This window comes from Alternaria ventricosa (genome assembly GCF_023758065.1).
Source record: "Alternaria ventricosa strain BMP 2768 chromosome Unknown scaffold_9, whole genome shotgun sequence".
Lineage (NCBI taxonomy): Eukaryota > Fungi > Ascomycota > Dothideomycetes > Pleosporales > Pleosporaceae > Alternaria > Alternaria ventricosa.
Genome location: NW_026055689.1, coordinates 820,778 through 845,131, shown reverse-complemented (window position 1 = coordinate 845,131; position 24,354 = coordinate 820,778). Strand labels below are relative to the sequence as shown.

Genomic DNA, 24,354 nt, shown 5'->3' with positions numbered 1-24,354 from the left:
AGAACCGGCGAAATCCTAGTTGGCGGAAGTAAGGACGGAAGAGGAAATGAGAGGTGGGTTGCAGCGCTAAGCATTGCGCTATGGCATGTCACTGTCGCCCCAAAGATGCAAGCGCCAACGCACGGCGGAGTTTGCTGGGCGTTTCACTTGTGCAATCAGCATACCAAAACCACGTGGTACTATCCGATATGCGCTTTCAAAGCGCGTTCTTCTACACCAAGCATTCATAACAAGTCTTGGCAATGGCGCGACTCGGACGGAAAGACGTTCGGCAGGATCGATGTTGAAGTGCGCGAATGAGCGTGGGAAGATTAAGGAGGAAAGTCCTAATGTGGTAAGATGACTTGAGCTGAGGGTGCGAGGTTAGCAGTGCAGAAGGCATGGCAAAGGTGCCTGAGCGTGCTATGGATAGAGGGGAGAGAAGGGCTTCAGTTCCCTATAAGTAACAGCGAACATCCCACCGGTTAAGGTTCTATCTTTCAGCTAGAATCATCTCGATATCCAAGGCTCCAGTAGCATTCCTTCTACCATTTCTTCTGTTCCAGCTTCCGCTTTCGATCACTATTTTCCCAATCCGAACACAATCTTTTACCATGAAGTTTGCAGGCATCTTCGCTGCCGCCACGGCCCTCCTTCCTGCTGCCCTTGCATGCAATGGATACACTGGAGGTGTTCCTAAAGCCGTTGGTACCAAGACCAACAGTAAGGTCATCGAGGTCGCTGCCGGTCAGACCTATGATGGCCAGTGGTACCGATTCGATCGTGGTAGCGGCGCCTGCTCTGGTCAGTCTGAAGGAGGTGCTGCTGACGCTGTCTTCCTGCTCAAAGAAGGCGCTACGCTCCGCAACGTGATCATCGGCAAGAACCAGGTAAGTCTCAGGTCTAGCCCTGAAGTAGATACCTGCTAAGACATGTTTAGGCGGAAGGTGTGCATTGCCAAGGCCACTGCACTCTTGAGTTCGTTTGGTTCGAAGATGTTTGCGAGGATGCTATCTCCATCAAAGAAGACAAGGCTGGAAAGCAGTCCTGGATCATCGGTGGTGGTGCCTACCACGCATCCGACAAAGTCGTTCAGCACAACGGATGTGGAACTGTAAACATCATCAACTTTTACGTCAACGATTACGGCAAGCTCTACCGCTCATGCGGAAACGTAAGTGATATCAATCATCAAGACCAGCTTTCTGAATAGTCCCTTACACGATCTTAGTGCTCTAAGCAATGCAAGCGCAACGTCTACATTGAGGGCGTGACCGCGGTCAACGGTGGTGAGCTAGCTGGCATTAACAGCAACTACGGAGACACTGCTACCCTCAAGAACGTCTGCTCTGATGCGAAGACCAAGTGCCAGATGTACACTGGTTGTGCTGGTGGCTGCGAGCCCCAGAAGGCTGGCACCTGCTCTGGCTAAGCTGATTCGCCTTTTCGGGCAGCATGAGCGTCGAGCTTTGTCCCAGGAATTGAAGATGGATTGGTGAACAAATGGAAGGGCGCAGCGCGGATCATACTTTCTTGTAAATAGGTTTCTTGACATACTTGTACATATCACCACTTCTCTGTCAATATATTCATTGCAAACTGCTTCATCGCGATGCGCTTACCTTGATTTGCGAGGCGGCTGGATGCTGTGCTGTTGCCCCGTGTCCGTGCAAATGTCGAGGTGGGTGCTCGGCGCAGCATAGCCAATATGATAGTCCATCGAATCATGATGCCAGAGATGAGTTCAGTGTATCTTTGCGCGCTCATACAATGGCAGCATACGCAGCCGATGAGATGTTGGTGTCGAGTCTGTTGGCGACACAAGGGGGCCACTGCGGGACGGTGGTGGGGCCGGCGCATAATCGGATTAACCAAGATTAGAATGCGCTAAACCTTGGAAGGTTCGCGAACTCCTCTCGAAGACGCGTTCCAACCCTTTGGCCATCAGCTCACCCAACGTTTTGCCCCTTCATTGCATCTGCCGATGCTATCGCTAGGTCTCCATCAGCTTGCGCCTGTTTGATGTAGCATTACTTTTCTGTCAACGACCGACTGTGCCGGAAACTTCCTGATTGGCGCGGGAAGCCCGCAGAAGCAACCACGGCCACCTAGAGACGCGACTTGCCGATACGTGCTCGTCTCTACCGCCCGAGGAACATCCGACGGTTTGACGGCCTGTACAAGACATTGTTTTACACTGGAAATTCCAGTCTCTCGTGCAAACTAGATTGTGGTACTCCGTACGTACCCCACGTTGGGTCTCGGTTGTGCGAGAACGATTTTTCGCGGTCCATCAAGAACTCAACTGAATCTGAAACAAGTAACGTTAGGCGCGACAAAGTCTAAGACAAGCAACATCCAGGGATCAATATCAACCCCGCTTTAGGGCCCGCTGTCGTTCACCATGGCTGTGAATGAGCCAACCTATCAGTTCGCTTTGACGGCGAAAGAGTGCGAATTCATACGCGCGATTCGCGCCGTAGAGCAGAGCATTACGCCTAGCGAGCAGCCAAGATTGTGGGTATACCCATTACATTTCCTACCCCAGAACTAACATATTCAGATATCAAAAGCTGGAACTTCAGCTCAGAGACGAGAATGGAGATTCGCTGGGAAGCTGCGACGTCAGCCCGGAGAATATGGTGCTGGACTTCGTTGGCGCTTCGGCCGCGTTCTTGAAGGAGTTGGCGAAGGAGCCTGATCAGCGCAAGAAAGACCTAGCCGAAGTTGACGAAGGTGTTCACATCGATGACCGCGACTCTGTGCTGGGCTCACAGACGCAGGATACTGCTGCTGATCTCCCCGAGCCGGATAATGGACCCCAGACTCCGTCGTGGGAGGCATTCAGGAAATCCGGTATCCCACCGTGTGTCAAGGACGTCAGCTTCACCATAAGCAACGAAGACCTGACAACAGAGTTGCGCCAACGGCTACAAGACGACTACCCCGGCGTCACCATAGTAACGCCCAAAACGAAAGCCGAAGAGGACAAGGCTCGTGAGGCTCATGCGACAGAGAAGCCCAGAGGAGTCAAGCAAATGATCATCGAGGTTGAAGAGACTGAAGTTAGCGAGAATCCTGAGCTGGAAAGCAGTCTCCGAAAGATATACCCATGGGCACTGATCGAATCGAAGCCCGGTCCAAACATATCCAGGAAGCGCGCAAGGCGAATGACGGATAGCGACGCCGCAACGCCATCTAGACCAGACCCGGTCAAGCACATCGAAGACTTTGCCGCATATGTCTTGGATCCGCCGTCCGATGATGAATTCGGTTATCACTATCCAGTAGGCGATTGGAATAGTCTGACTTATGCGCGAAAATTTGAAATCGCCCATGCGCGAGCGATTCAACATTACCATGGCAAGGCGGCTGACGGTGGAGGATGCAGTCAGTGTGCGGAGTATGGCCATCAGTGCAGAGTCTACTTGCCGCAGCTTGGGAACCTAGCCCACATAGATTTTGGTCACACTTGCCAAAACTGCCGGGTCAGGCATCAACAATGCGACCTTCCCGCCGCCGTAAAACCCCCTCCGAGCACACCAACAGGACCAGCCGCACTCAGGCTCGATACACGGAACATGCATCACCGAGGTGAAACGGTAGATACGCCACCATTGATGAACGCCACACCAGGATCGCTAGTATCGAGAATGACGGCGGCCAATGGAAGGCGGTTCAACGATGAAGAGAATAACGGTCATACTCCAATAAGCGGGGATCCTGGCCTGGATATGATGGAATTCGCTGAGCAGATCAATCTCTTTCAAGATTACAGTAACCCCAAGGTCAGATCCGTCATCTTTGCGATGTACAGCCTCTTGGATAAACACGGCAGGGTCGAGCCGTTTGGCAAACACCGCTTGACTCTCGACCAATACTACCAGAACCTCTTCACTCTTTACATAGTCACGTATCTGCGTAAGGAGTACCACTCGGCTTATACTGTTTTGCTTCGCTTCCAGAACACGAACTACCACGAGACCGGAGAGCTGCCTAGCATAGAAAACGTCGTCCGCGCTTTTGAGTACCTCCCAACGCATGCCCCACTTTGTCGCTGGATAGTGATACTATACAATTTCCTCTGGGAAACGCAGCACTATGGCAGCTGGGACATGTTCATGAACACGCACCCAAGTGTCAAGTCAAGAGTCCGCGCAGTCGCCAAACTTCTCTTCGGGATTTGCTACGTTCGCGATCCATTTACTACGGGAGGCGACAGCGCAGTACGGCAGCAGTGGTGCGAGGTCCACAATCATTCTACGGGGACCCGTGAGCAAGAAGAAGCTTGCGAAAACATGAAGAGAGAGGAAAGGTACTCGTCACGTATCGGTGATAAGAGAACGAGTGATGGATCACCAGTGCCGAGGCCTTACAAGGCTGCTAGAGGAGGACGGGGCAGAGGGAGAGGGCGTGGCCCAAGTAGGTGAGGCAAAATGTGCTTAGAGCATGGAAGGCGTTCTTGGACTTTGGTCTTTCTGGCATAGCGTTGTGATAGTGAAGTACGACGGTCTGAACGATACTTTGTATGTTTGCTCAACTTTGGGTCTTGTGTCACCTAGTTTCCTGTCTTCAGCATACTCGAACATGCGTATGTATGCAGCAATGCTGTTTTGAAGGTGCGTCAGCGTGAGCCACGTTGTGCCTCTGCAAATGAGTGATATTAGCTATTGAAGCTTTACTACTTCCCATAACACGGACGAAGGATTGTATACACCACTGTTGTATACTAGGATAGTATACCCAGATCGCTTTCCAAATACACCAAACAAAGAAGAGAACGTTATCGCTGACCACCTCGCTTCATGCGCCCCATGAAACGGCGCCCGGTGTACTGCTAAGCGGTATTCGAGAGGACGCTTATACCTTGCACTTGATGGTGAAGAATGTAACGTCGGTGGAAATAGCAGCTTTAGAGTTCCCGTCAAGGTCGATAAAAGTGTTCCATGCGTTGAGCGCATAGGTCTGTCCAGGGTAGTTGGGATTCTTGACCTCGCACTTGACGTTGTTTCCGCCTGCACCGGGGGTGACAGCCTGGAGGGAAGTGGCGAGAACCTGGGGCCCGAAGGCATCACCGAAAAGCTGACCGAAGGTTACAGCGTTGTTGCCAACGAAGACACCTTGCATGCCCGAGATTCGCCTAACCCCGCACCCCCACGGACACGCTAACGGCGCCGGCCTTCAGTGTTCTCTGTTCAGTGCAACTCCAGTATTCTGTCTACTCCGTACTAAGTCCAGCTCTTGGCTCACTCGGTACTGGTTGCATCTGCTGTCTCTGAAACACCCGAAAGCTTTCAAGGTCTAGGTAGTTGGGGGCTCGTCTTCAATGGCGCTACCCATCGCGTGGTACTGCGACGGCCTTTCACAGAAACGACTTGCAGTTTCCGGCACCCATACCACGCTCATGCAATTGAATCCTCTCGAATAAGAAGTATCGCCGATTCGAAGAACCATCTACCACTACGCGCACGTCTATTCTAATTGCCGGCTCCAAAACAGGAAGGATCCTTGGTATCCACTGATTGAGCGAATTAGCATGCCGGGAGCTCCACTTGACGCTAGGTCCATCCGAAGTCCCGCTACTCCGCTCTTTCGATCCAGCGGCTTCAATGGTTGATGTTCCACAACTCTTTTCCCACCCGCGCTGTTCTTTCTCACACATCTATTCAAGATGTCGACGAATCTAGATTCTGGGTTTCTTTCGACAACTTATCGCCAATACAAGAAGGATACAGGTGCGTCTTTCTTAATGGCTTCAATTTAGTAGGTTAACGTTACTTACACGACAACAGAGTACATTGCCGGCTGGCTAGTCGAAGCCTCAAAAAAGATCGGGTTTAGTCTCAACAGTGGACCGGCGCCGACGCCGGCAGAGTCACAACGCCTAAAAGGCAAAGATAGGAAGAAGGCCAAGGAGGCTGCCAAGGAGTCTGCCAAAAGCCAGCCCTCTGCATATCACATCCGGACCGTCGACTTCATACCTATCGCCGAGGCTATTGCCAAACAAGCCAAGAAAGTCAAAGTGCCATCTCCGCTCCTGACAGTGTTCGGCAGAGCTATAAAAGCTAGGAAAGAGGCACAAGCTTGGTACAAATCTGCTAAACTTGAAGATGAAGGGCATAATCACTTCATAAACATACTGTCCAGAGTCCAGGAAATTTTGCGCCCTTTGGTTCCTGTCGCCAGAGCCGTTAAACCGGAGAAGTCCAATGGTGTCGACAATCGGTTCAAAAAGCTGACGGTGGAGGAAGTAGCGGACACGTCGCCAAAAGAGAAGGTTGAACGGCAAGCCACTTTGCCGCCGGTTGTCACAGCGGATATCGAGCAGAGCGAAGAAGAGGCCGAAGAGGAGTTTTTCTTCGCAATACATTCGTTTCTCGCAGGGATCCACGAGATTCAGGACGTGGTACAAGATTCCTGGTTCAAGACACAGGACTTCAACAGGGACCTTATGGCGTCGGCTCTGCTCACGAACACTGCGATAGATCTTGTCAGGCGTGCTGAGAGCGAATTCGACCTTCATCTCAAGCGCCCATCCAGATACCCGGTATCAAAGTTTCCTGTGTGGTCTCTTCCTGCGCTTTTGTATCATCACTACCACCCATTGCCGGATGATGTCAAAATCCAAAAGTTAGTGGTCCCCTCAGATGTCAGTATCCAGGTCAATGCGGACGAGTACGATAAGATTCACGCCAACTGGTGCTTTTGGCCTGCCTACACAGGTCTGCGATTCTGTGTGAACCGCATCAAGAAATTCCCCTATCTTGACGCCAACGAGGAAGAGCTTCAAGCGATTGGTGCAGAATCAGTGCCAGAGATCAAGCGGACGTTCGAGCTTGCCAAAGCGTTCCGGGTGTACACCTCAGCACACCAACGATTCTGGGCTCAAGATGAAGTAAGAGAACTTGGTGTATGAACTGCAAGAGACACACACTGACTTTGTACACCACCATCTAGGTAACCCGCGGCATGAAAATCATGTTCACAGATAAAGTCGTCCCTATCTGGGTCACATTTGGCATCCAGATGCTTCTCGACATCCAGGACATTAAGGATAATCGTATGGGTGAAGGCAAAGGCTTCAACAGTTCGTTCACTCATGCTCGAGTAACACTTGAGGACGAGCTGAACGAATGGCCGGCGTTCGATGAATGGGAAGCCCCGTTCCCGGAGCTATTTGGTCCTCATACTCCATCTGGAGATGAACGCTCTCGGTGCAGGGACACCATGGACATCTATCACCAGCTTATGGAACATTCTGACATCCCTGCACTCAAATATAACCCAATACGTTGCGGTTTGATCAAGTATGATGTCTACTTCCAACTACATATTTGCGGCTGGCATCTGGAGAGGCATAGTGGCCTTGTGTGCGTCTTAGGCCACCTCTATACTGCGGTATGTAAAGCTCAGTCCTGCCTAATTGTTTCTGGAATTTCCAAAAGTTCACACAGTGACTTTGAGTAATCGTCAACCCAGGGAAGTACTAACATCAACCACTAGGGTAAACTACTTTATCCAAACGATCCTACTTGGCCTGACATGGAATACCTCCTCTACTCTCAGGATCCAAATCACATCTTCTACGGCGGCATACCCAAGACCCTTGACGAATCATACCGCAAGATTAATCTTGCCTTTGGCAGCAGAATGCCCCGCGTAGACAGCAGTGGGAAATACCGTTTCCACAAATCAAGTCGTTTATTCCAAGAAACGAGCTTATTGAGTCCGGTTCTGGAGAGTAGAATGACAGGATGGAGCGACCACACCAACGATTCCGTCGACAAGCTTGCCACCAGCCTCAATACCTTGCTGTGCGACAAGGCCTCGCAAGGGCGTCTAGCACGCCAGCTAGGCGCATCACGGGATTGGGTTGAAGGTGAAATTGACACTCGTCGGGTGGTGCGGCTGTTCGAGGATGGTCCGGCAGATGGCTCTCCTGTGCTGCTTCGCGATTTGTCTCTATTTATAGAAGGCGAGATGCAGAACGTGTATTTCGACTGGATTTCGATGTACCGAATCTGTGGAGACATATGGAAAGAACTATTATCGGAACTAGCCGGAGACCCGGTCCTGGAGAAGCTCATGCCAAAGCCCACACCCGGGCTAGGCTTACACATCCTCAAGATAGCTGCTGAGGATGCAGCCAAGCAGAAAAAGATCGATCTCAACGATCCAGATCTCGCACCGCAGCTTCGAAAGGTATGGGCTTGCATCCAGAGAGTCATCCACAAGCGTTCGTCACACGAGTTCAGCCCGAAATACAAGATGTGTACAGCCTGGCTTGGCGACGAATGTCTGGCTCAGCAGATGGCTCGCACATACCACACGGTAGCTTGGCAGCTGGTTGGTTACAACGTTCCCCAGCTCTACAAATTCTACGACAACTGGGATTCCGATGACAAGAGAGTTAGCGGCGTGCTCGCCCAAATCGTTCCTCACAGGCAAATGAACGAGATATACCGCGAACGCAACCGAGATCTATTGTTAGGAGGCCTGCGCGATGAGTGCATTGAGGACAAGTATCACAGCAATGACTACTGCGGACGCTGTCGCCGCCGTAATTTCTTCCTTGACCATTACGGCTCAGTGGCGTCGCTCAGAGGTACGGAGCTAGTGCAAAAACACCTAGGGCGGAAGTACCACGGACAAGACGACAAGAGTTTGGAAGAGGATGATGTACGGAAAACCGTGCTCAAGAAAATGTTTGAAGAAAACGGTATTACGTTTATCGACAGCGACGGTGAGGAAGGTGATGAGGGTACTTCTGGCACTGGGGAGGGTGAGGTGATAGAGGAACATGAAAATGCGAAGATCAGGCCTACAGTTGACGGGAAGTTCCAGGTCGAGATGTCGGTCAGAACTCTGTTCCATCGGCCAGGTGTTTGGCAGGATCTAGGGAGCGCCAGATGTGCGTAGTCGCTGTCGTATCTAGTCTCAGTTATAGTCATACTTGGAGTTATTGTCTTGATACAGTGTGGTAGGCTCGACATCACCCTCAACGAGGAAGACATCGACGATTCTGAGAGCGCAGTGGTATCACAATTATATAGTCCCACGATCCGCACCTATAACAGCGTATTCGCCCATAGAGACGCCAAACTGGTCTTGAAATTCGTCATCCGTGCCCTTGCAAATTGTTGACCACGTGTCGCAAAGTTGACTTGACAGAAGCTGCATTTGAAGGCGCGCTGTAGCTGAGTAAGTAGCTTGAGCTGTATCAGTAGCCAATGTATCTGATATTTAGTAAATAGCATATACAAGATTTGTCGCACCCGTTAGAAATCCATTTTCTTGTCTCTCAGCCTCGTCTCGTCAGGCGTGGCTTCGCTTGACCCCGCACACCTTCCAACATGCTGACGAGCCAGCCTTCTCTGTTCTTACCTCTTCGACACCCATCCTGCTTGTCTCACGCTCTGACCCGCGAGCAATGTTCTCGCGTTCCATCCTACTGACCCTGCGAGATGATCAACGATAACTCTGAAGAGGAGGGCCGACGCTACTGCCAGCTTCGCTCCGGAGACGCAAGCGCAGACCCACTGCCCCGCTTTCGCTACGAGCCTCTCGAACCCCGCTGCATACGCATCCTCGAGCTCCAGCCTGGTCAACGTTCAGACCCATTCCTAGGCAGATTCATCATCGTGAACGTTGACAATGGCTTCGCGTACGATGCGCTGTCGTACATGTGGGGTGATGCGACGCAGACCGATCGGGTCGTCGTTGACGGCGCCGCTATACCGACGGCCTGGAATCTGACCAGAGCATTGGAATATCTGCGCGACTTTGCAAGACCGGAGCCACTGAGAATATGGATCGATGCGATATGCATTAATCAGAATAGTCTTGAGGAACGAGCCGAACAGGTTGCCATGATGCGGACTATCTACCACAACGCTTCCTGTGTGCGGGTTTGGATCAATGAACCATCTCTCGACAAAGAGAGTACGGCTGTAGCAGCTCTCAAAAGCTTCAAACTCAGCCCAGAGGCGGAATTTTGTAGCCTGGATGATGAACCCAGCTTCTGGAATCCTCTGGTTCCGATGTTTAATAATGGGTACTGGAATCGTAGTTGGATGTAAGTGGATTAACGGCTGCCTCACTACAGAGTATTAGCTGATGCGGCCGCCTTTATGCTGGTAGACAGCAAGAGGTTCTTAATGCGCGGAAACTAATGCTACACTGCATGAACGTTACTTTCGACGGTATAGCTGTTGCAAGCTTTCAGCAAGCCATAGATAACGTTTTCTGGAAATATTCCCATAACCATATCAGAAAATGGAGCGACCATGCTCTAGTTGAGTTGAGAGGGCCACTAGCCAGGCCTGTTAGCGACGAGATGTTCGCTATTAATGGTGAGGGGAGGCACCGACATCTCCTTTCCTACATTCTTCGCAGGGGTTCTAGGATGGAAGTGTCCAAAGGTCAAGATCGCCTATACGCCCTTATGCACTTAGCTAAAGACTACGAAGAAGGGCGCATTATAGTCAACTACAACAAGACGGTAGAACAGGTAATGGCAGATGCAGCCGCATATCATATTAGCCAGCATCGGAACCTCGACTTTCTCGTTATGAGCTTTCTCGGTAATGAGACTTTCAATCCAACGTGGATCCCACAGTATTGGATGGGACGTGATCCTGAAGGTTTAGCGCTATCGAGGGATGCGGGCCATGGGTCAGAGTACTTTGAATACACTGAGTGTTCTTTGGAATCTGTCGATATGCGCAATCTGAAATTATGCGTCCGAGGTATGAAAGTGGGTTCAGTGCGGCAATGCATCATCTTTGATGTAACGCCCGTAAATAAGATGACTGTGGCCGAATTCTGGAAGTCGTCGCTCGGTGAGTACATACTGCCATACTTTGGGGATACTGATACTGGCCTGCCGCGGGACTTCTCCCGGGCTATTCGCGGTGGGACTTTTGGTCGAAATTATGATCATGAATCTATTCAGGCTGGACTATCGTATCTATGGGAATTTGGAAGGATTCCAGGGCAGGCGGGTCGACTCCTACGCTATGCAGGAGATAACATTCTACATCTGCTGGCCCCGCTCAAGAACAGTAACGAGCCTGCTTGGGCCGCGATTCGAGATGTTTTGCGAAGCTTGTATCACAGATCTGGCATCACAACAGACAGTCAACACTTCGGCCTGATACCAAAATGCAACATAAGAGAAGGTGATGATATTTGGCGAATACTTGGATCTTCTCATTCCGTCATCGTTCGAAGGCAAGCTAGCGGGAGATACTGGCATATCTGCACAGCATACATTCCTGCTCTCGTCGAACACGAACACATGACTCACTTTTCAAGCAAGATCCAGCCTGCAGACAAAATCGGCGAATGGACGGTTGAAGATATTGAGTTGGAATGATCACCATGCGCTCACGCTGAAAAGAGACTGCGCCTTGCTATGAGATCATTCGAAAACATATTCCATTCGAACTATATACAACAAAATTCACCACACTCTTCCGCCAGACTCAACCAATACCCCAATTCTCCACCCAGGCCCATCGGATCATCTATGCCGGAGGCCCAACAAGCGTAGGCATAGGCATAGGCGCTACAAACGATCAGCAACAAACCCGACGCACTACAAGAACACAATCTACTCACAAAAGCCCGGCACACTCCTCGTAGGCCTCGGCATTGGTCCTCTACTAGGCCGACCAGGGAACCCTCCAGTCGGCATGGGAGGAACACCACCTGGGAAGCTGGGGAATCCACCAGTAGGGAACGGAGGCGCACCGCCTGAGAAGCTGGGGAAGCCAGGGAAGCCGCCGGTTGGGAAGGGAGGAGCGCCAGTAGGGAACGCGGGGAAACCTCCTGGAGGCGTTGGCATGGGACCGGTGGGGCGGGGGCCAGTGGGGAAGGGTGGGATGCCGACGGGCATTGAGGGAGTGGCTTGGCGTTCGACGATGGGGGCGGCGAGGGCGCTGGGGGGTGTCAGTTGGGGTGCTGAGGAAGTGGCTTGGTAAGGGGCATGTACCCAGCGGCCATGAGGATGACGGTGGTGAGCTTCATAATGTGGGGATGTATAGTTCAGTGAATGAGTAAAGTGGTAACTGTCCGTTGATGTCGATTTAAACTTCTGACACGAGGTTCTCTTATACTCCTGCTCACCCCCAGTCTCCACATCTTCCAGAGCACACGCGTACCTGGCTACCGTGCGTCAGCGTAGATTACCTTCCTTCCCTGTTCCTCCGCCCTCAAGCCCACGTTGATGAATCCTAATATCCCGTATAAGTGCAGCAACGCCATATTTGCCCGGCTATAAAAGCCCAGAGTTCGGAGAATTCTTTCACTCGCGGAGGTTTGGGGCCGACCGAGCATGTTGAGAGGATATGACGTTGCGTACGCGTTGTGCAGAGAGCGATGCGCCAGGGTGTTTATGGAGAGTAGCACAGTGGCCAATTTATCGGTTGCTTGTGGCCGGGTCCGTTGTCTAATTAAGCTTTGGATTCAGGGCAGAAACAGGCTGTGCAACCGCTGAGGGCATGATTTGAAACAGCTCGTCTATACGATCCAATGGTAGTGGTGATCCTGAGCGTGTGGCCTGAGGCCACTGATGTCTAGTTGGATCGGACTTGCAAGAGGCCTGCAGGTAGAGCTGTGTGGAAGCAATGGTACTCAAATGCCGATAGATACTGCATGCAACCCGACGGGGATGGAATCGAGATTGTTTACTTTGGGTACTAGGATCGAGGACGCGTCTCTCCTAGATAGAGGCGGCCGGGCTGTTTAGCCGATCTCGGCACAGTTCTTTGGCTGTGAAGAACAGAGTAACGTCAAGTCGTTCCCATGAGGCTCCAACGATGGCGTACAGTGCGGCTCGGGTCTCCGCCACGACGGTCAGTCGTGAGCTCATGCAGAACTTAGCAGGAGCAGTTTTTGTGGGTCTCGAGGCGTAAACTCAGAGGACATCGGCAAGTCGGCGTATTCAGAGACCTGGTATGTCAATTGACGACAACGTCATTTGGTCAGCAAAGATAGATCCTGCGAGGCTTGAAAAGACTAATCAAGATCGAACATGAGGTAAATTGATATGAGGGGCAGCGCTGAGCCCCCCGCATTCTCGCATCTCATCGGAGTTCGACTCCGGCAGGCAGTCCCGACCGTTCGTCACAGAAAACTTGATTGGTAAATGAAGAAGAAGTATATGGATGTTGTCGAGAGTAGATGAGATGCGGTCGCAATGAGCCAGTGAACCAAACAGATGAAGCCGTCAAGGTACTGCGATGGCCAGAGATGGTGGTTGGTTGGAATGGGAAAAGCCGTGAACTTTGCCGGGCCGCACCTGCATAATTCTCCTGTTGTGCCGCTAATCCTCGACAAGCAACATAGCCCTGATTGCAGATGTTTGATGCAAATGCTTCTGACGACAGTCGACGGGCGATATATGAAGAAGGCGCGGCTGCTGTAGAGAGTCGCATAGGATAGAGGGTTGTGTAACGTCTCGCGACAACGGTAACAAGACTTTTGTATTGAGCGTTAGCACTAGGTTTGTGAGAAATCCATGTCATCGCACCTTTTGACCCAAATGTGAAGAGCATCTCCATCAGCTCTTGATGAAGTTTTACTGAATTGAAATGATTATTGTTCCACTCATGCAATCATTCTTCCGAACTGTGTGTAGGTCCTCAGTCGTCGTCTTCGATGACTAGACCGATCTCTTCCGCATTCTTAACCTCTCCACCCTCGTTGTTTGCGTCTGCGTCCTCGTCGGTGCCAGTCTTTGGTACATTCGCATTCGGCGCCAGTTTCTTCTTCGTCTTGCAGTCCTCTGCGACTGGCGTCCCATCCCTCTCACTGCCTGTTCCGCCCTTTCCACCCTTCTTGGCTTTCTCTTTCCGCTGTCGCGCCTTCTCGCGCTTCAGCCGGTTCTTCTCCGTCTTCTCCTTGTCTTTCTTTTCCAGCTCCTCCTTCCGCTTGGCAAACTCCTTCTCATCTTCCTCCTTCTTCACCTCCTCATCCATCATCCTCAGCCTCTCATACTCACGCCTCCGACTCGCCTTGTAGACGTGAAACTCGCCACTTCCCGCACCCGCACTGGAACCTTGTACATTGGCGACGATTTCTGGGGGTAGGGAGGATTTGGCTAGCGCGCTGGAGCCTGGGATGTAGATATCGCGATCAGGCTTCGCGAAGAGAGCCTCGACTTCTGAGGCTTGCGCCGAGCGGGGAGTAAGCGCGCGCTTCTTCGTCGGGCGCTGCGAGCGCGGATCGGCGGACGTGGGTATTGATTCGGGGATGGGTTCAGACATGGTGGTGAGACCACGAGAGTCAGCGATGCGATGCGCTGGCCAATAGACGGATTGGCTGGGACTGTGATGTCTTCGTGACGCTGTATGTGGTTGCTCAGAGTTCTGCGACTTCAAAAAGATAATGTGGGTAGTAGCAGCGTGTGCGTGTGTGCTGTCGCGTAATGTAGAAAAAGTGGTGAAGAATGAGGGCTAAGAAACAGTCGCGAGGGATGACGCGCTAGCATTTGCGGCGAACACCTCGGGGGCGCTACGGGCGGCCGAACAAGCCACTTGCGCCAGCGAAGTCGCCGCTATCGTTGGGCTTGCAGCTGCACATGAAACGCCCTTGATCGCACTTTCCCTGCACAGCTGTACATATTCCCTTCCTGCCTCGAAGACACCTTGCTGTACAGCATAATATCAACTACACTTACATCGTCTGCCAAAACCACACCATACACACATCCCACTCTCTTCACCATGGGGAAACCCCGCGTAGGTCCACTTTATCAATACCACCAAGGCCAATGGCTAACTCCCACGCAGATGATCATATTGATCCGCCATGCCCAGTCAGAGGGAAACAAGAATCGCGATATTCACCAGTTCATTCCCGACCATAGAGTGAAACTGACGCAGCATGGCTGGACTCAGGTACGCCTATCTTCTCGTGAGAGTTGAGACGAGACATGACTAACTCATATGATTGTAGGCAGAAGAGGCAGGACGACAGCTACGGTCTCTCCTCAAGCCAGACGACACCCTCCAGTTCTTCACCTCACCCTACCGTCGCACGCGCGAGACGACCGAAGGCATACTCCGTACCCTGACCTCCGATGACCCAACACCATCGCCCTTTCCTCGCAATAAGATAACCGTCTTTGAAGAGCCCCGGATACGCGAGCAGGACTTTGGCAACTTCCAGCCATGTTCAGCCGAGATGGAGCGCATGTGGCAAGAGAGGGCCGACTATGGACACTTCTTCTACCGCATACCTGATGGCGAGAGTGCGGCTGACGCGTACGACCGAGTCAGTGGCTTCAACGAGAGCCTGTGGAGATCGTTCCAGGACGACAACTTTCCCAGTGTATGCGTTCTGGTCACACACGGGCTGATGTCGCGTGTCTTCCTTATGAAATGGTGAGGCGCATAACAATCGGGTCAATAGTCCGGAACTAACACGCTCCAGGTATCACTGGTCCGTCGAGTACTTCGAGGATCTCCGTAACGTCAACCACTGCGAATTCATAATCATGAAGCGAAGCGAGAACAACGGCCGATACATCCTCCAAAACGAGTTACGAACATGGTCGGAACTCAAGCGCCGTGCTGCGAAGGAGAAGGAAGAGACAAAAAGCGCCACCTCATCTACGCCGAGCAGGGCCACACCTTTGACTGGACTGGGCCAAGGCAGCGTCACCGCATCTCCCACCATACCCACGCGCCGATGGGGAGGATGCGTCAACGGATGTGACCATGACAAGATTAACTACCCCCGTCGGCCGATGCGCAAGAATACTATGGAGTATATGGGACAATCGCAACAGCTGCCCCCGCCGGCAGTCTCACACATGGAGCCTGTAGAAAGCGAACAGGAGGACCATCCAGTGGCAGCGCAGCAGACAGAACACGCTCCCATAATCAACGAGCCCTCGCCGGCGAAGCTATCCCGGAAGCAGAGTACTAAGGGTGCCACGATGCCGGAAATGCCCCCAACGCCAGCATCCCCAAACGATGCCTCCAATGACGCGACAAGCAGTGACGAAGGGGAAGCAACATCGTCCATGTCACGCTCAGGTAGCCATGCGCAGCCGAGAACCGCAGCTGTCCTCCGCCACCTACAACCTCATAAGACACCAGGCGAGGGTTTCTCGGATGATTCCGACTACTTCCCGGGCATGCAACAAATACAACACCGCAAGTTCCTCCGAGCGAGCTCTACGCAGCGCAGACAATCCAAAGAACGCAAACTGCAGCGCAAACAGACAGAGCAGAGCTGGAAAGAGGAATCCGGCATGGGTAACGGCGTCAGGACGGATAGATTAGGCGACGGCGATGCCACCAGCGATGACGCTGCGTTCGCGAAGGAGAAGGAAGGCGAACCAATACTGTCGGAAGCGTTAAAAGGCAACATGATTGTCGAGAATAGCGAGGAGGATAGGGAATCTGGGGAGGAAGAGAAGAAGATTGGCGAGACGGAGATTGACAAGATGCAAGACGCGGAGAGAAAGGGCTTTGGTGAGGTATATTAAGCATCTCGAATGACTGGTATGTCGAGGACGAGTTGGACGACGACACGGCTGTAGTAACACGTACCACATGTCTCAAACGATTTTACGGCACAATATCGAATCGAGCAGGTCTCGTAGATCTTTCACATTAAGCAAATGCCCACGGTCTGGTTGGGTCGCTTGCCTCGATCCCGGTACGCTTTACTTGGTTCCATCTCAACCAGGAGTGCAGTACTATGTCCTAGAGGCGCCAATGCTGCTGCCTTGGGAACATTCGCAAGTACGCACTCTTGCTTTCGCATAAATCTCTCACTCGCGCAAACGCAAACGCACTTTCCTCACTTGCTGTGGACCCACTTTCCGCATCAGGTGGCTTGCCAAGACCACTCCTGCTATTCTCACTCACTTCGCTTCTGTGATCTCTTCGCTCTACTTCGCAGTCACTTGAAGGAGCCCATTTTCTTGGGAACCGTTACACGACAAGCCACATACAACATGCAAAAGCCCGGGAGTGACTCCGCAGCTGTTGCGCCTACGCCCACCCCGCCTTGTCAAGGTCGCGCTGTCGGCTTTCTGGACTTATCTGGGGGTGAGTCAAGAATTCGAAACCAAATCCCACAGTTGCTAATCAGATCTAAAGAACTCCGCAACTACATATACGAGTATGCAGCGGAGGAGAGCACTTTGGTGAAGCTCTCGCACGAACCTAGCCTTACTAAGAACAACATCGACTATATCGCTCAAGAACGTACGCTCCTAGGTCTCACACGAACCTGTAAACAAGTCCGGGATGAATTCCTGCCTATCTACCTCGGAACTACCACTATCGCATTTCCATACTACCAGGTCGATCAGTACATCTCCACGTTTGTCGACCCACAACGTGGCACCTTCGACGATGCGGTCGGTAGTATTATCTTGCTGAGGCCAAGGGTTTTAGCAACACGTCTTCCCGTCAATATACTCCCATTGGTGAAAATCATCGCTCGGGCGCCACGCTTGGTTGCACGCTTTCTCAACGAAGACACCGATGACTTCCGCCAAAACAGCTTGTTCAACTCGCTACTCAACACCCATCACGACCCCCGCTGGGACGTCTACGCAGCAAGCTCGCTTTCTCAGATCACCATTAGCAGTCGTACGAATGAAGGTCTAAAGGCCACAACCGTGGTCAAGAAAGAGTGTGCGGAAAGCTGGATGGGTCTCAACTTCTATAGGACACCTAAGTGTCTCGACGCAGCAATGGCCTGGAGTAAACGTGTTGGTCTCAACAGGAATAGCAGCAAGTACACTTCGTCCCTCTATCACTTTGGCCAGATAGTTCCGGAAGATTCTGCGACGCCAGCGAAGCTCGACAGTGAATGAGGGCATGTCGTATGTATTTACATCCAAGGGAGGGGAATGGAAGACGTCAAGGTGCACATTGAAGTCGAGGAAGAGTATGGCGAGTCTTAGATGCAGCGTTGGAGGGAGGGTAGTGACGACTAGGAGCGGCTGCATGAGTGGCTGCCAACGGTCGGACTGTGGGATCTAGTAGGACTGCATGAATTGAGGATTTACTTGGCGAAGCCGTGGTTGGAGGAGTGGTTTGAATAGTAGCAATGAGGAGAATATTGAGCTGCGCGTTCGACGACTGTCTTGCAGACTGACCACGCAATCAATCGGAGCAGATGCACATATCGGCGCAGCGGTACGGTGTGTCGGTGTCCGTTGGGTACTTGGCATGTTTGCTCATCTTCGAGAAGCATTGTATCGCGTCCACTGCAGGCATTCTGGTCGGCGAGGTAGCTGCGGCATGCAGATCCAACTCGGAGAATAATCTGAGATAAGCGGGCCGCGTATGCAAGAAATATGCAGCGGTGTGAAGCTGTTGTTGTTCGACAAAGGTAAACAGTCGTTCGCGAGAAGAAGTGACAAAAAAGTGAAGTCAGTCGCCTCCGTGATGGACCATCGATGAAGTTCGCGCCAGTAGCCGCCACCCGGCATTCGCATCCGTCCGTCGCACGGAGCCCTTCTAGAAACCCATCTAGACACCCACACCAACTTTACCTAGCGGACCACGTTAGTAATTCATTCCATCACGAAGGAACGCCGTGGTAATTCCGACGTTGCGAGGCTTCGGTCGCCGACTACTCTCCAAGACCCCGGGCACGATGACACTCGCACTCGCTGCCGCCTCAGCGCAGAAATCATACGATATCCCACATCGTGAAACGCCTCGTCGACTCTGCATCATCATGTTCGCGGGTACACAAGCCTCGTCCTGCAGTCGCGCAAGCCATGAACCGGGTAAAGTTCCCATGTGCTATCCCTGAGGCGCGTTCTCGTCGCCGACGACCCACGCGCCTACCACGCGCGAGCCATGCTTAGTACCCACGCTAGTCAATTTAGGGGTGTATGCGTATCTGCTGCCGGAGCGCCACCAGTCCGCCTCCACGATATATCCATCGTCGGGATGATTGCATTCTCGGCTAAGTCCACGTTTGCAGCGCGAGGTCGCCGACTAGGGAAAATGTCTACACGGCGATTGGCACATGGGCCCGTTAGCGAGGGAAGATCTGGTCTAGTGACCTAGTCCTTCATAATGAGGTGGTCTACAAACGGCTTGTTTGTCCTTCGCTGGCAGGGGTTTTCTTTGATTTTGCTGCTTTCGTTCTGCTGATGCACCTTACGGGACAAGTCCTTCGCTAGAGCGAGATTCTTTAAGGGACGGGACCCGACGAACCAAGAATACCGGTATCAAGAGGATGTTTACACCCGTCGAGACTTCCATCGGCGCATTTCTGCTACACCAAGCGACTAGCAACCTCCTCTATCAGAATGGCGATATCCTGGGGCTCAGCGGCTATCTGCGTCGACTCTTCTCTGCGCCTACGAAGGAACTGCTCGCGTTCTTCACGGGCATGGCTGCCAGCTATGTTCCGTTGAAGGCATTAGCACCGCAGTTGATCACGGAGTATCCTGCTGTACAGACCAGTCCACAGAGTGCTCTGTTTACGCTAGCGATTGGTGCTCTGATAGGATGGGGGACGAAGGTAAGAAACCTCTGATACAACAATTTTCACTACTAACGCGAACGGCCAGATGTCGAATGGATGTACATCCGGACACATGCTGTGTGGACTCCCCAGACTAAGTGGACGCTCAGCAATCGCAGTTGCTACCTTTTTTCCCTCGGCGATCATAACACATCACCTCGCCAATCCAAGCCTATCGAATCCGATGTGCCCCGGCAGTGCACCATGCTACAAGCCCGTGTATCCGTCAACTGAGACGACCGCATCTCTTCTCGTACTTGCCGTATTCAGCATCTTCGCCGCGCGAACCATACCCAAACTCGTAGCCCAGGTCACGGTCGCACCCGCAGCCAAGGACGCCAAACACCAGCCTGCGGATACACATACTGCTGCACGCCTTACCACGCAGTCCTTCTCGGGCCTACTTTTCGCCCTCGGTCTTCACATCTCGCAGATGTCACATCCAGATAAGGTGGCCGCTTTCTTCTCTTTTCCAGATTTGCAACACTGGGACCCGTCACTCGCTCTGGTCATTCTCTTCGGCGTCCTACCCAACTTGATCGAGAACCAAATGAAAGGCTTCACCAGCCCGCCATCTTTCGCTGACAAGTTCTCGCTACCTACGAAGACGTTGCAAGATGTGGATAGCAGGTTCATCGTCGGCGCTGCGGCTTTTGGTGTTGGATGGGGCTTAACAGGAATTTGTCCTGGTCCGGCGGTGCTTCGAGCCTTCTTTCAGCCGGCTTGGGGAGCGTTGTGGGTTGGTGGCTTCTGGTTGGGAGGTAAACTGAACATTTGATCTGGTTCCAAGCTTGTTTCTTTACTTCGAATTGGGGGCTTTTTGCGTTACACGATACCCTATATGAACTCCTGCGCATCATTTACCATGAGGGCTGGACGACGATTGTGGAAGATGTTAATATCCAGATATGATATGCCAGTCTGATGGCGTCGGTAGTGCTTGAATGATGAAACGAATGGGTTGAGGTGCTCGCGCTTCGAATGAAATACGCCTTTGTACGTATCGCTGTTATTCCTGGAGTTGCACGGAAGCCATTGATAGATCTTTTTGTCGCTCTGGGGGAAAGTAGGTGCGTAAATTTGGATCTGTATGACGAACTGCTCAGTTGGGGAAGGAGGAAAGAACAGCCCGCGAACCATAACCACTTGGAGACGTTGCACAACAAGAGCGCACCCCTCAGTGACGCAAGGTCTGGGAACTGCATAGATCTCTCGCCTTTTTTTTTTCATTTCACTACATACGCAGTGAAGGTGAAGGCGGGAGCTACGCACCAAAAATAAGTTCAATCCCGCTTGAGTAGTACGCCTCTGATTCCAGCACCACCCTGGTGTTTCTCTCTCTTACCTTACACTCATCAGCAACAAACTTGAAAAGTATGCGGATCCGCCAATTCGTCAGGCTTGCTGGCTTGTTCGCTGCCGTTGCAGGCGAGATCTGTCAAGAGTAGGCATTTCCCAAGTAACCCGCCTTCCGTCCCGGCGGGTTTGATAGTCCTTGTACCAGCGTCTTGCTTTGATGAAAAGTCTTGCAGCTGACTTTGACATCCAGCTGCTCGAACGATGTTCGTCTATCCACTAATGTCACGATCCTCGAGGCGGAGGGCAAGGTTTTCGCCGCCGCTGGGCCTCCGCCTCCGCCCTCTCGGCCTCCTCCGTTCCTTCCGCCGCCCCCTGTACCGCAACGACCAGATGCGACTGATGAAGTCTGGGATAGGTGCAGGAGAAAGGGATGTACGCTCTCGTGGGCGATGAGCCACGACGACAGCGAAGTCGGACCCCAGTACGACCCACAACGTACCACGGCGGCAGCACAGTACCAGAGCTACGAGGATCTCTGGGGATGGGGCTGGCGTCCTTATTATTTTGACTCAAACTTCTCCGAGGATTATTATTTCGACCTGTATAAGACATGGGGTATCGGGTGGGCACTTGAAGCGCTCGGACTCAACCCGTGGGCAACCAGATTCCAAGATGGCGAGAACCACATCGTCGCCTATCAGCACAAAATACCCGAAGATGTCCTCCCCCTCGAGGATCAAACGTACATTGTTAACGGCAAGGAGTACCGGGCTACAGGTGCTGATTTTACCTTCTCACTCAACACCAAGGACGGCGTCATTATAGGCATGGACCGTACAAGCCCCAAGGAAGCAGGCAAGACGAAGGTATCGCCGCCAGTTACCGGTGACGGACTGCCGAAGCTCAACCAATTTTCAGACGTGGCGTGGCTGGAATGGCAACACATGATGAGCCAGAACAATGGGGACATCAAAAACATCCATTACTTTGTGTCTATATTGGTCGTCAACCCAGAGACTAGAGCAGTGGTGGCGAGAGCATTGCGCACTCGAAATAAAAGGTTTCTAGAAGATTTTCCAGGGGAGACGTTTGAACGGGGGACAGACGAAATGAACGCAATCATGGGTAAGTCTTGCGCGTTCCAGTAGTGATACAGGAGGTTCTTCGTTTTTCCAACAGCTAGGAAGCGTTGACTAACATGTAGCCAGGCACACCGAACATCCAAGGCTTCGCATATATGCTTGTTCAGCATAAAGCGCAGCTGGGCAACATGTACATCAAGAAGATCCAAGTCTTCACGTGCCAGACGGCGGCCGAGCCTCCTTGTATCATCGCGCATGTATCCAAGCCAGACGTCTGGGTTGACCCCGGGGGCGGCGAAGTCGTCAGACGCGACGGAGGCCACAACGTAGCGCGTATGCACAGGATCTTCGCGAAGCTGTGAAGTGTCAGTATTTGCGTGGCGTTGTAGTGGAGGATATAGGGCAGCTAGGTCTATGGGTAGCAGTAATGTACGACAGTCATCGCTGTGTTTAGAAGTTCGACGCAGATTGGCTGGTAATGTGTGTAGCTTTCTTGTTCACGAGCATGCATTGTCGCATTAATGGCTGGGAGCGGGTGGGAGTGGAAGTAGAAGCGCTGTGGACCCTGAGTGATGCAGCCCTACCAAAAAAGTCTTGAGCCCCGCCACATGATTCCACCCAACCCCGCGACGCGCTCAACCACGACATAGACGCGCAAAATGGAAGACGACAGAGCTGCGACCAACTTGGGGCCCGATGCCGAGCAGGGCATGCCGGAGGAGGCTGTGCCCGTGCAGAAACAACCGAAGCGACGTTTTGTGGGCAGAAAGACGGCGGAAAAGGCGGGCGAGCAGCAAGCGGATCCCAATGCCAACATTGAGGATTCCAGCGCGATACAAGGTGTGAGGAGCCCATACACGGACTGTCGATAGCGCAGACAGCTAACGCCCCTTCAAGTTGCCCAGCCTCGACGTACTGCTCGTGTCTTGAACGCCATCCCCAACGACATACTCCACGACCAGGAGATCAACGACGCGATCGCCCTCCTGCCTCCAAACTACAGCTTCGAGATCCACAAATGTATACATCGCATACGGACATCTGGCGCCAAGTCGATAGCCCTGCAGTTCCCCGAGGGCCTGCTGCTATTTGCGACGACTATATCCGATATCCTGACGCGATTCTGTCCCGGTACTTCGACGCTGATAATGGGTGATGTCACGTACGGCGCGTGCTGCATAGATGATTACACCGCAAGAGCGCTGGGATGTGACCTTCTCATACACTACGCACACAGCTGTCTGATACCGGTAGCAGTAACGAAGATCGCGACACTGTACATCTTCGTCTCCATCAGTATCGATACCCAACATCTGATCAATACTATCACCGAGAATTTCCCCGTAGGAAAGACCATGGCGTTAGTTGGCACCATTCAGTTCAACGCTACAATACATGGCATCGTGCCGATACTACGGAAGGAAGGATATAATCCGTTTGTGCCACAGATCGCGCCTTTATCCAAGGGCGAGATTCTGGGCTGCACGTCACCGTCGATGGCCATCAAGCCGGGCCAACTCAATGCGCGAGGCAAAGAAGAGGAAGTACCAGACATGATACTATATCTCGGCGACGGACGCTTCCACCTCGAGAGCGCTATGATCGCCAATCCACATATACCCGCTTACCGCTATGACCCATACTCGCGGAGGCTGACACACGAAACTTATGAACACGATTCACTATACGACTTACGCCGCACAGCTATTCTCACAGCTCGGAAAGCTCGCACATGGGGCGTTATCCTCGGTTCGCTAGGACGGCAAGGCAACCCACATACACTGACTCTCATCGAAAACGAGCTGGCACGCCAAGGCATAAAATGTATAAATCTACTAATGTCAGAGATCTTCCCTGGAAAGCTGGCGATGATGTCTGATGTAGAGGCTTGGGTACAGATTGCATGTCCTAGATTGAGCATTGATTGGGGTTACGCGTTTCCGAGGCCGTTACTAAGTCCTTATGAGGCGCTTGTTACGCTTGGAGTAAGAGACGCGCCATGGTTAGAGGAGGATGATACAGTGAGGAGATTCGAGGCGAAAGACAGAAAGAACCTCTACCCTATGGACTTTTACGCGAAGGAGGGGTTGGGACGGACTACGGTCGATCACGTGAAAGCTGCCGAAGTGGCACTCAGGGCGTGAAGAAGTACCAAGTATGCATTAGATTGGCATCTGTCTTTGGTCATTTAGGTTATATGTCGACGTTTGCATGGTGTTCAACGATTCTGCGGCTCCTCCGTGTCTCCACGTCTCGGGAGTCAGTTGGGATGAGCTATGGTTGCCTGCCGCTTGCTCTCCTCTTTCACCGCGACGCCATGAAAGAAACACTCCCCGCTAGCAAAATCAAAAGCACGGACATTCGCGATATCACCGTTAGGCTCCCATCTTGCCCGATTGCTCTCTACAACACAGTGACCGTTAACCTGGGATCTTCCATCACACTGCGACCGATTGATCTGCAATTCGCTGCTGCT

General features: G+C 52.3%; 10 protein-coding genes across 10 annotated transcripts; 8 read left to right on the top strand and 2 right to left on the bottom strand.

The window, feature by feature from the left end:
* Positions 1 to 593: 593 nt before the first annotated feature.
* Positions 594 to 1,411, top strand: J4E93_005951 (uncharacterized protein; the record flags this gene model as incomplete). Its single annotated transcript, XM_049343869.1, has 3 exons — positions 594 to 869; positions 920 to 1,153; positions 1,211 to 1,411. The coding sequence occupies 3 exons, from the start codon at positions 594 to 596 to the stop codon at positions 1,409 to 1,411; spliced, it is 711 nt and encodes a 236-aa protein (XP_049199102.1).
* A 972-nt stretch (positions 1,412 to 2,383) lies between these two features.
* On the top strand, positions 2,384 to 4,409 carry J4E93_005950 (uncharacterized protein; the record flags this gene model as incomplete). Its single annotated transcript, XM_049343868.1, has 2 exons — positions 2,384 to 2,496; positions 2,543 to 4,409. 2 exons carry the CDS (start codon positions 2,384 to 2,386, stop codon positions 4,407 to 4,409), a joined length of 1,980 nt encoding a protein of 659 aa, XP_049199101.1.
* Positions 4,410 to 4,839: 430 nt separating this feature from the next.
* On the bottom strand, positions 4,840 to 5,319 carry J4E93_005949 (uncharacterized protein; the record flags this gene model as incomplete). The annotated part of the gene is made up of 2 exons (XM_049343867.1): positions 4,840 to 5,099; positions 5,316 to 5,319. The coding sequence occupies 2 exons, from the start codon at positions 5,317 to 5,319 to the stop codon at positions 4,840 to 4,842; spliced, it is 264 nt and encodes an 87-aa protein (XP_049199100.1).
* Positions 5,320 to 5,650: 331 nt separating this feature from the next.
* J4E93_005948 (uncharacterized protein) lies at positions 5,651 to 8,898 on the top strand (the record flags this gene model as incomplete). The annotated part of the gene is made up of 4 exons (XM_049343866.1): positions 5,651 to 5,714; positions 5,772 to 6,889; positions 6,937 to 7,377; positions 7,483 to 8,898. The coding sequence occupies 4 exons, from the start codon at positions 5,651 to 5,653 to the stop codon at positions 8,896 to 8,898; spliced, it is 3,039 nt and encodes a 1,012-aa protein (XP_049199099.1).
* Positions 8,899 to 13,625: 4,727 nt separating this feature from the next.
* On the bottom strand, positions 13,626 to 14,249 carry J4E93_005947 (uncharacterized protein; the record flags this gene model as incomplete). Its single annotated transcript, XM_049343865.1, has 1 exon — positions 13,626 to 14,249. One exon carries the CDS (start codon positions 14,247 to 14,249, stop codon positions 13,626 to 13,628), a length of 624 nt encoding a protein of 207 aa, XP_049199098.1.
* A 459-nt stretch (positions 14,250 to 14,708) lies between these two features.
* On the top strand, positions 14,709 to 16,480 carry J4E93_005946 (uncharacterized protein; the record flags this gene model as incomplete). Its single annotated transcript, XM_049343864.1, has 4 exons — positions 14,709 to 14,723; positions 14,775 to 14,882; positions 14,941 to 15,368; positions 15,418 to 16,480. 4 exons carry the CDS (start codon positions 14,709 to 14,711, stop codon positions 16,478 to 16,480), a joined length of 1,614 nt encoding a protein of 537 aa, XP_049199097.1.
* Positions 16,481 to 16,954: 474 nt separating this feature from the next.
* On the top strand, positions 16,955 to 17,824 carry J4E93_005945 (uncharacterized protein; the record flags this gene model as incomplete). Its single annotated transcript, XM_049343863.1, has 2 exons — positions 16,955 to 17,048; positions 17,100 to 17,824. The coding sequence occupies 2 exons, from the start codon at positions 16,955 to 16,957 to the stop codon at positions 17,822 to 17,824; spliced, it is 819 nt and encodes a 272-aa protein (XP_049199096.1).
* Positions 17,825 to 19,206: 1,382 nt separating this feature from the next.
* Positions 19,207 to 20,275, top strand: J4E93_005944 (uncharacterized protein; the record flags this gene model as incomplete). Its single annotated transcript, XM_049343862.1, has 2 exons — positions 19,207 to 19,494; positions 19,544 to 20,275. The coding sequence occupies 2 exons, from the start codon at positions 19,207 to 19,209 to the stop codon at positions 20,273 to 20,275; spliced, it is 1,020 nt and encodes a 339-aa protein (XP_049199095.1).
* Positions 20,276 to 21,245: 970 nt separating this feature from the next.
* J4E93_005943 (uncharacterized protein) lies at positions 21,246 to 22,240 on the top strand (the record flags this gene model as incomplete). Its single annotated transcript, XM_049343861.1, has 2 exons — positions 21,246 to 21,921; positions 22,005 to 22,240. The coding sequence occupies 2 exons, from the start codon at positions 21,246 to 21,248 to the stop codon at positions 22,238 to 22,240; spliced, it is 912 nt and encodes a 303-aa protein (XP_049199094.1).
* A 297-nt stretch (positions 22,241 to 22,537) lies between these two features.
* On the top strand, positions 22,538 to 24,022 carry DPH1 (Diphthamide biosynthesis protein 1; the record flags this gene model as incomplete). The annotated part of the gene is made up of 2 exons (XM_049343860.1): positions 22,538 to 22,718; positions 22,776 to 24,022. 2 exons carry the CDS (start codon positions 22,538 to 22,540, stop codon positions 24,020 to 24,022), a joined length of 1,428 nt encoding a protein of 475 aa, XP_049199093.1.
* Between the last annotated feature and the right edge of the window lie 332 nt (positions 24,023 to 24,354).